Below are 10,794 nucleotides of genomic sequence, written 5' to 3'. Positions count from 1 at the left end.
GGGAAGGCACCTCCTAGGTGCCTTAGGGAGGAGGGATTCCTCCCTTGGCCGCACCCCCCTAGGAGATTGGATCTCCTAGGGCCGGCACCCCCCCCTTGGACTCCCTATATATAGTGGGGGAAGGAGGGCCTCTCATACCACATCTTTGGTGCCTCCCTCTCCCTCTCCAACACATCCTCCTCCTCCATAGAGCTTGGCGAAGCCCTGCCGGAGTACTGCAGCTCCACCACCACCACGCCGTCGTGCTGCTGCTGGAGCCATCTTCCTCAACCTCTCCTTCCCCTTGCTGGATCAAGAAGGAGGAGACGTTACGCTGACTGTACGTGTGTTGAACGCGGAGGTGCCGTCCGTTCGGCGCTAGGATCTCCGGTGATTTGGATCACGTCGAGTACGACTTCCTCATCCCCGTTCTTTGAACGCTTCCGCGCGTGATCTACAAAGGTATGTAGATGCAATCCGATCACTCGTTGCTGGATGAACTCCTAGATGGATCTTGGTGAAACCGTAGGAAATTTTTTGTTTTCTGCTACGTTCCCCAACACTAGCTCCCCAGGCAACGCCTCCAAGGAGGGGATGACGCCCATGGCGCCACCGCTGGCCAATCTAGACCGGATTTTGGGTTTTCACCCGGGAGAGGACCGGAGGTGACAAGAATAAGGACCACGACACCGCCTTCAGGAAGGATGCGTCGCCCGAAGCCGACGCCGCTGTCGAGCCGAACCAGCCGGCGTAGGGTTTCCCCCGGTCCCCATCTGCACCACCATCCCCAGAAGCACCGGAACCAGCAGCATCCACCGGCACCAAGCGCACAGGGGAAGGAGCGGAACGAGGGAGTAGCAGGCCTCCAGATCTGGCGAGGACGAAGGCCCCCGAACTGCCGCCGCCAAGCGTCGACTCCCCACCACCCGAGCGGTCGAGGACGCCGGGCAGAGTCCCCGCGCACACCGTCCAGAGCGCGAACGGCGGCGCCGAACCAGCAGGGGCCGTCGCCCCGTGGATCCAGATCTCCGCGAAGGGACGATGAAGGCCTCACCGCCACCTTCCTCAGCAGCCGCGCGACGCATCGGCGGCTCCTCTAGTGGCGACGAGGAGGAGAGGAAGGGGGAGGGGGACCGCCGGCGGCGGCTAGGGTTAGCCGCCCGTGTCGCCCCTGTTGGAGCGACGCGAGGGCGGGGGACAACCTGGAAAATCTCGGTGCTTAAAACTCCGTAGGGTGATTGTTAGGTAATCCAAACATAAGTTAGTATTAATTAGGTAAGTTGGAGATTACCAGTACATATAGTCATGTTTGAGTCCTGTTAGGATTAGTATGAAGTGCGATCAGCGTGGCCGGTAATTAGGAAAGTATGGGCCTTCGCCAGTCCGGTTAGAGCTAGCTTTGGCGTATGGTATTTGGAGTTGGTGTTCGAATAGGATAAGGCGTCCGTGCGTGTATATATGCACGGGTGTTGCGTGAGTTTTGTAACACCGAGAGAAAACGAGAAAAGCAATAAAGAAAATTACGAGGCACGACACGTGCAACACCGCCGTCGCCTTCCCCTCTCAAGAGTCTCAACTGACCCCATTGGCTTCCTCGCCGACGGTCAAATCCTAATCCCAATGGGGAGCTCGCTCCACCACTCCACCTCCGGCGAGCTCCGGCGACCCAACCTCTCTGCTCCACAACATCTTATTCCAGCAGTGTATTCTGCACCCGTTGCTTGAGCTCAGCAACCTAAACAGCGATGCTTGATCTCCTACAGCAAAGCAACCCCCTGACCTTGGAAAGCCAGCTGCTGATCCCAGGATCCGGGCGCCGGCCAAGTACGCACGGTCAGTCAGTCAGTCATTTCCCGTTCCACCCACACGGCAATTGTTAAATTATTTGACTTTCTTGCCCTACCTTAATTATCTTATGTGGAAGTGGAACCAATAGTTTATGTTGATTTTGATGGTGTCAATCGTTTGTCCTAATTTTCATGATACCAACGCGCACCCACCATAGCTCTCTCTGTACCATTGACCAGATTTGTTGGGTTCTGGATGAGTGAATAATCAAAGTTAATGCCTGCCCAAGGTAAGGTAGAGTAATAAACTAACCCAGGTACCAGATCTCAAGGAAAGAACGCTGTCTTCGCAAAAAAAAAAAGAAGGAAAGAACGCTGCATTTACAAAAAAGAAAGAAAAAAAATGATGTGGTTTGGCACTAGGCACGAATTAATCCACTTCGTACTGGTCTCTATCTTCGGTCACATCCAAATCAATCCGGTCTTGAGAGGGATCAGCAATAGCCAGCTGCTGTAGTGCAACCTAGATGTCCTGATAGTGGTTCATACCACTCTAATCAGGGCCTCTGTGCTGTAACCTATGGAACATGGCAAATTTCAGTTGAGATAGTGCATAGGCAATTCATACAAATGCTACAATGTCTTGTCTAAGAATATTTTATTGCCAGGCAGCACATAAAACTTCAGGTTACCACAGTAAATAACATCTTCCAGATTTAATCTGATGCTATACTTCATGTTGAAACACAGTTCAATCTACCCTAAGGTTAAACCCAAAGTAAAATCATAGTACAACAACACACAATGTTTGGAATCATTTGAATTCAAAATCTCCTACCATATCCTAAAATGTTTCTCTATGTACGCGAGAAGGACATTTTATGCAGACGGGTGTATAAAATACTTTCTTTTTTCATAATTCCAACTTAATTTCTACAGATATCTCACTGCACTTCAAGCAAAAAAAGCATATGTACGCACATAAAGTTGCCAAGCAGAAGGACACACACTATGGAAGCATTGGTACACACTAGAGAAGCATCACTGTGACGAATCCTCTCCATCACGGCTGTGACGAGGCGCTACCAACAGGAGAGCTCAATGATGCAGGAGCACGGTTTGACTTATTGGACTGGGTGGGCTGCACAATTGGTTCCTAAACGTGAGGTGCCACGTGGGATTTAACAAAATGTGAGGTGCCTAAATATTTAGTCAAGGGAGACCAACCTGCAAAAAAATTGATGCCTCGGATTTATCCTCGACCAACCATCAAACCACGTTTAATCGCTTTTTCCGTCATGTTTCTGATGTCATTACCTTTTATGACGTCCATGGTCGAATTTCTTGAAATATATTTTGTTTTCTATAAGTGGAAACCAGGAATGTGACTGAATTTACCGGTATTGGTCAATGTGGTGTCGGCTTCTAACATTTCGGTATGCATATTCGATTTGTATGCCCGACCATGTACCAAGCCTCGTGTGGTAATAAATGGTGCGAGTAGTAGAAACATTAACATCATGCATTATGTACGATTAATTTGTGAAAAAATATACATATACATAGATTTTTATGAACTGAAAATATGATTTCAATTCATAGTTATACAATACACCATGGGCTTGATACACACGTATTTAATTATACATTACTCTTACAAACTGACTGACTGTCACACTCTGACTCGTAACATAAGATCGAGTATTTATTTAGGCAATTTACATAAGTGGAGTGGTGACCGAGTGGAGATGATGGAAGTGGAAGAAATAAAGGATGGTCACAACTGACGACACGTACTACTAACAAGCACCCACAAGCTCCTACGGGAGATGTGCACGTTATCAACATGCTCTTTAATTTTCAGATGCACATGGTCGTCAACGTCTTCAGATGTTTGGCAAAACTCAGGGTACTGGAGGTCGTGGTTTCCTAGAACATGGCGTAGAGTTTTGATTTTCCAGAAGGATACGGGCAAAGTATTCACCTTGGTCCCTCGCACATCCATTGTCTGGAGCTTCTTGAGTTTGCCGATGGTGTCTGGCACCATTGTCAAGTTCGAACACCGGACACTGAGGTACTGTAGGTGCAGCATGTCCCCGATTCGATTTGGCAGCTTCTCGCCAATGTTGATGCCCTCCAGGCTGATGACGCGAAGGAATGTGGATTCCTTGAGCAGCTGCCTGAAGCCTTCCTTGAATTCCTGTCGCCCTGCTACATGGCACCACCCACAAAAAATTTATCCGGCATTAGCCCGGTAGCTCACCTAATAATATGTAAAGAGGCGGTAGGTATTTCTTGAGAAATGTTGCTCTAGTACCTTGTGCATCATGGGAGGTGGATTCCTTGATCAGATGGTTGGAGCCTTCTTTGGATTCTTGTGACCCTGCAAAATGCCACAAATATCTCGCCTTAGCCCATTAGCTCGCCTGATTTGTAAAGAGGTGGTATGTCTCGAGAAATGTGGACAGCACGGTTCGCACCTTCCATGAGCTTGGCATCATGAGCTCGACTGGGCAGCTTTGCACCTCCCATAATACCTTGTGCGTCGTGGGACAGCACGGTTCGCACCTTCCAAAGCACCTTTGTTTTGCCCGGCATTTTGCTGTTGTTGAGAGCTAGGCGCCTCGCGCTAACCGTGACAAAGGCATACCGACCACCATTGTGGGTTTCCATGAGGCCAATACGTTGCGCCTCGGACCGGAAAATCTGATGAACCAGCTCATGAATGGCAACTGATTCCACGATGTATTCTTTCTTCTTCACCAGCTGCAAAAGGCCTCGGAAGATAAACTCCTTGAGGTAACGTTGACCCAGCTCCTCCTGTCCCACCCCAGGCTGCTGAGTTAGGAAGCCTTCCGCCACCCAGAGCCGCACTAGCTGGCCGGCGTCGATTGTGCTACACTCCGGGAAGCCTGCTGTGTACAGCAAGCATGACTTGAGATCATTGGGCAGGTCATCGATGCACATGGACACCATCGTCATGAGCGCGTTGTCCTGGTTGTTCATCTGGATGTACTCCGATGCTGCCTCCCACTTGCTGTGGTCCATGGTCCGCATGAACTTGGCAAGAAGAGCCACTGCCAGTGGTAGTCCCTTGGTTATTGGTTCAATTCTTTTGCGGACCTTATCCATCATTGTTGTCTTGTATTTAGTCTGCCTGCGCCCCCTGAGGCCCAGAATCCTGTTGAACAACGTCTCGCTCTTCGGATTTTTCAGATAACCAAGCTTGATGATGCCGACATTATTCTTGTCTGCACGGGGACTGGACGTTGCTGTCAGCACAATCTTGCTACCTTCTGCACCCTTGAGCAAATCATGTGCAATAATGTTATCCCCGAGCATGGTGTTACTCAGCGGGCAATCTACCACAACCAAGTACTTAACTTGGTCTATACTCTCCACGCTAGGCTGCAGCTTGGAGCACTTATCTTCCAGCTTTCTTTTTATCTCACCAATGATGTTGATGGTGTCTGGTGGAAAGCTTGCCCACACATGTACGTCAAAATTTCCCTTGATGTTTTTGTATACTTTCTGTGCCAGATACTTTTTCCCGATACCACTCTCACCAACCACATAAATCACACGGCTTCCAATTTGCTTAAGGAGGAGGTCCTTCAATTTCTTTTCTTCTTCCTTGCGTATTGGCCCGCCCGCCTTGGCATCTTGCTTCTTCTCCAAGTCCCTGTCATCCCTGTTTCCGATTAAGATGTTAGCTAAAGCTAGTAAAGCAAAAGTAACACATTGCTCTATTCAAGCAAGCAAGATAATTGACATCATCTAAATTATTTAGTTAGTTAGATCTTTAATACAGTTGAGATGTGTGCTCCAGTATATATACTTTAATGTATGTTACGATTTTAGGTCGGACTCACGGTTATATATATACAAAAGCCTCCTCAAATAGATTAGTTTCCTGCAGTGATACGACTAATGTGACAATTTCCAATAGATAAAAATAAGTTTACCAAGAAACTTGGTAGGAAAGGAAAAGCCAAAGAAAAGCCAGGATGCATGAAAATACTGGGCCAACAGAATGCCGACATGGTGGCGGGAAAACAGATTGCCCGAGAAGTTAACACCTCTCACATGTGAAAGGAATAAGCCATGTTAAGCTAGGTAGCATACTACTAATTAAAAGAAAGTTCCGCAGACTCACAACTTCACATATCTACTATGTGTCTACTACAGTATGTACTACTACATACCTCAGTTTGTAAATACACGTAACCCTAGAAAGGTACCAACAAAGTTTTTAGCTTGCCTGCTTGTACATGACAAATTATGGCTGCTTATATATAAAAATTCTTCAGAGTTTGCAATGGAAACATAAAATCATTGGGTTTGTTTGATACGGGGGTTATATATAGTTCTGCCGAAAAGATATCCTGTTTCACAACGAATTATCTCTATCCAGAACATGCTCACATCTTTTTTAGCAGTATTAGGTTCATTATTAGGAGAATGAAGACATAACTGCGTTGCTGAGGTTGGAAGTATATTGGTCGAATCAGTCGAATTAGTCATAATTATTAAACAGAGCAAATTTATGAAGCACTTGGTTCATTCTTTTTCATAGATATATAAATATTTCTTCATCAAATTATTATAGTATATTTTAATTTGAGTTCCCAATTTTTCTACAATTTTGTTACCCAACGTAACATTAATTATTTATTAGTTAAAAGTAATATTAGGTAGCTTACTAATGAGAATTAAGATTACAATCATGGCATTCACTCGGCCTAGATTAATATATTTTCCCGTCACATGTTAGCACAATGCAGTAGATGATCTGATATCCTTATAGCTAGCATGGAGGTTGAAGTTGTTGGTCAAAGTTGAACTTTGGCTTTAGATTTTGGGACGGAGGGAGTATCTTTGACCACTTAGAGTGTTCGGTTCCCATTAGTATCACAAGATGACCATAAAAGACATGTTGTGTCACATGTGCGTGGACTGGAAGATCACTAATATACATGTGTTTGCGATGTAAATTAGACAAATATCCTACACATATTAGGCATGGGTTGATCAATTACCAGTTCTGGCGGACTGGAGGGATGGCACGTGACGCCCTCCATGTGGTCGCTTTTGTACTTCCATCGTCGCTGTGGTACTTGGCACTGTTGTCCACAATATCCTCTAGCCTCGTGTTCATGGACTTGATCTTCCGGGAGAGGATGTACCGGACACGGATCTGTGTGCCAAAGTTAGAGAAGAACATGGCAGCCGCCACACGCCAGTTGTGACCGAAGCGGGAGAGGTCGGCCTGCAGGAAGAAATGGTCGATGGCATCCTCGGCTGCGAAGGCAACCTCGCGCACCTGGTACGCGAGTACGCGGATTTGCTGATTGCTGTCTGACCTGCTGCGGAGGTCAGTCTCGTGCACCAGCGCATGCAGCCACATGAGCTTGTCACGGAGGCGGTCAATCTCGTTGCCCACGGCGGCTAGGGCCTTCCCCTCCGTCACTGCTAGCGCCTGCAGCTTGCTCAACAGTGGACCAACAATGGCATCTGCCATCTCTCTCCCTCTTTCTCTCTCTCTCTCTCTCTCTCTCTGGTATCCTACTAGAGCCAATAGTGTTTGATCAGCACACCTAACCTACCACAGTTTTACAGGCCCAATCTGAATTTTAGGCTCTCTTGTGCTTATTTGGTGTGCTAGTAGGCTCACACACAAGGAGGGTTGTTGGAGAACAGCCTAACGAGTCAATCCATATACCTCATGGAATTGAATGGACACTGATATAGGATTGCTTATCAGAGTTGGTTCAGAAACTTCATAACTTTCGGCTTTCGGAAGCGGTCACACTATGAAAGAAGCTATGACAACCCTCAGCTAGAACCACACCCCCTTTCCGAAGCGGCCACACTATGCTCCTCAAACTAGAACAACACCCCCTTTTATAGGGAGAAATGGAAGAAAATGCATCTATTGCTTAAGACTGGCCATAGTGGGAGTACCTTCGACAGTAGCATCAAGTCCAACTCAGCAAATTTCCCTATGTGGCATTGAGTTAATGAGGAGAGATGTAATTTGAGTAATTTAGCTAGTTACCCTAACATCACATATCCAATACAATATGAGTCTATATAACCTAATAAATAAAGTTTTGCATGAGACCACATTTATGTTACTACTCACTACTCAATATGAGTCTATATAGCCTCAGTATATGTTACTAGTGTAGGTTACACTCTATGGCTAGTCTACTGGCAGCACTTTTAACATCATTGTTATTTCATTTATTGTACCCTCTTTTCTATAACAACCACTTGGACATAATTTTGTCCAAAACTTACCGGGTCACACCTCATCCCAAAATGCACATGTAAGATTTATTTTTCTATGTTCTTTCAAAAGAAAAATAGAGGTTACCTAACATTTACATATTCAAACAAGACTTGCAAGCTAGACAAGTTAAGTCCTTGATAACAAGGGAGCAGTTGCACTAACAACAAATTGATTTGACGTGTAGTTGCCTAGCTAGACAACAATCACCGATCGACCGCCTTAGTTAATCCTTGCCATTTCATTGAATCTGCACCGGGCGAGACCGCGGTGCATGTGATTAGACACTGGTATGCCGGCCGGCTTAACAACTCAAAACACACTCGCCAACTACTCATCCAACTTGTAACGGTGAATTAAAATTAAGCTAGCATGCATCATCAGATTAGACTTTATTGAGTTAAGACAATTGAGAGTTGAGTTGCTAGCTATCATCCACCTTGATCAGATTGTGATGGCGAATAGTAAAATTAAGCCAGCATGCATCATCAAAGTAGACTTTGTTTTGTGTGCGTGCCTCCCGCAGTCTCGGTCTATATATAAAAGTAGCCATAAGAAGTCTTGACATCGATCGAAGTCCTAATTAAGAAACTAATGTATTTGATTAGTGAATCGATGGAGCCTCTGTTTGTGTTGACCCTCATGATGTATTTTCCCCGTTAGCCATATACGTGAAATGGGCTATATTCCTTCAATCATTCAATTCGCCTCTACATACTTAATCGTGTTACAACTATATGCAATGTCTTCTAGTTGTTCCATGACCAAGTGAGTACGTCAAAGCTTAATAACTCAAACCAACACTACTTCCACACAAACCCAGATCAAGCAAATGTGATAAATTCATACAGTTTCTTACCAAGCCACATTTTGAATTTTTTGCCGAGAGCTCCCTGAATATCCTTTCACCAACAAAATTTGCATGCGCCTAGCTCACAAGAGCATCTCCAGCACCAATTGTTTTTGCCATTTTTTGAATTTATTGTTCATAGGCGGGAGCATGTGATCCCCGGCTCCGAAACGCCACACATCTAAGCTTTATTTTCCTATATTCTTCCAAGAATAATAAGTATGATCTTCGATATTAAAAAAACATGCAAACTTATCATTTATTTTTTCTAATGAGATTAGCTCCTCGCTTAAATTTTTTATGTTACTAGCAAGAAGTAAACATTAAGTAAAATAATACTACAGAGCCTCCAATGTCTTAGGTCGGGCCATGGCGTAGATCCTTCTGTTTTTTATTTTTATCCATTGAACTGGGTTAGACCTAGCTGCACGAATGTATTACAATCTTTTTTCGATAAAGGGGGTATATTAATATCATGATGGTACAAAATACACCCAGCCTCTGCACCAACAAGATATCCAAAGACATCAGGAATGCACACAGCCAAAAAATAAAATTTAAAAACAGAAGAAGAAAGAAAACAAAGACCCGTCACGATGTTGAACCACTCGCAACATTAGCACTTTAACCACCACCAAAGACAAAACTTGTACTACTAACGAGATTCTCAAGAAGCAATGCCTCCAAGAAGGAAACAAAGCACAAGTGTTGTCATTGCCTGATCAAAGATCTTGGGTTTTCACCCACGAGAAAGTCCGAGTTTCAAAACAATGCCTTCAGCAAGGCCATTACCAGGTACAACCAATAAAGTCTAGACCTTGGATTTACACACTGCAAATCGTGGCTCGGTACTCGAGGAGAACCACCAAGAATGCAGTTCACCGGTGTTGCAACCCCGACTTGCCATGGCTACTGCTGCATGCCAAACACCCGACACACAAGGAGAACCTATGCTGCATTGTCTTCAACACAACCAGTACCCTCTCTGCCAATACCAACCTCCGATCACAACCACCATGGTTTCTCCACCTCTGTCGATTCTGCTCTAGATATCCAGTAGCACCATGCGCCAAACTGTAGAAATCTCCAAGAGGATGACCAGAACTTGATGGCGGCCAACTCAAGGAGGTCGACATGAAGCCGTTTGATGATATGGTGCTCGAAGAACAGCAAGGCCAGACCACCTTTATTATTTGGAGCAGACCAACAGCCCCCCACGCCACCATCCGCCGCCCAGGGGGGCCGATCACCCCCGACGATGGAGGAGTCCACCACTACAATGCACTAGTGAAGAATCGGGATATTGTCCCGGTTCATAAGGACCTTTAGTGCCGGTTCTGGAACCGGCACTAAAGGGTGGGGACGAAAGGCCCCCCCTTCTTTAGTGTTGGCTCGTCACGAACCGGGACCAAAGGCCCACCACATTAGTGCTGGTTCGTTTACAAACGTTTACAAACCGGGACTAATGTGTCTCATGTAAAGTAGTTTTTCTCCTAGTGATGCCCGGGACCGCTGCGCCGGACTAGTGCTGGACCAAAAGCTCGTAGCTCACGAGCTTAATGAGCGTGCGATAGTTCGACTCGTTAAGCTCGTAGCTCGCTTCTTAATGAACAGAGCCAATCATTGATTTCATCTCGTTAAGCTTAAGGAGCTTAACAACGAGCTAACGAGTTTCACGCGTAGCTCATTAAGCTCGTTAGTAACAACCCAGAATATATTTTCATCTTACGTGACAAACTTTTTGTAGCACCTCAGCCCATCTATTCAACCTAATCGACATGTGAGGCAACAAACTACTGCGTTTCTTTTTGTAGACACCATATTTCATCTTGAAAACCACACCTACACATTCATCATGTATATCGTATCATATTATAATCTATTAA

The 10,794-nt window shown here is 45.5% G+C and overlaps 1 protein-coding gene across 2 annotated transcripts; it reads right to left on the bottom strand.

Moving 5' to 3' along the window:
* Positions 1–3,392: 3,392 nt before the first annotated feature.
* On the bottom strand, positions 3,393–7,287 carry LOC123149946 (disease resistance protein RPM1-like). 2 transcript variants are annotated; one of them, XM_044569739.1, is made up of 4 exons: positions 6,806–7,287; positions 4,247–5,457; positions 4,084–4,149; positions 3,393–3,977 (listed from the first exon to the last, which is right to left on the bottom strand). In XM_044569739.1, exons 1-4 carry the CDS (start codon positions 7,285–7,287, stop codon positions 3,544–3,546), a joined length of 2,193 nt encoding a protein of 730 aa, XP_044425674.1. In that variant the 3' UTR covers positions 3,393–3,543. The 2 variants fall into 2 exon arrangements, 1 of the variants encoding a protein (XP_044425674.1); XR_006474883.1 differs by lacking the exons at positions 4,247–5,457; positions 6,806–7,287 and having other exon boundaries at positions 3,760–3,974; positions 4,084–4,226.
* Positions 7,288–10,794: the final 3,507 nt, after the last annotated feature.

The sequence above is a fragment of the Triticum aestivum genome, chromosome 7A (genome assembly GCF_018294505.1).
Source record: "Triticum aestivum cultivar Chinese Spring chromosome 7A, IWGSC CS RefSeq v2.1, whole genome shotgun sequence".
Lineage (NCBI taxonomy): Eukaryota > Viridiplantae > Streptophyta > Magnoliopsida > Poales > Poaceae > Triticum > Triticum aestivum.
The sequence above is the reverse complement of the archived record's forward strand: the minus strand, read 5'-3'. Positions and strand labels throughout refer to the sequence as shown.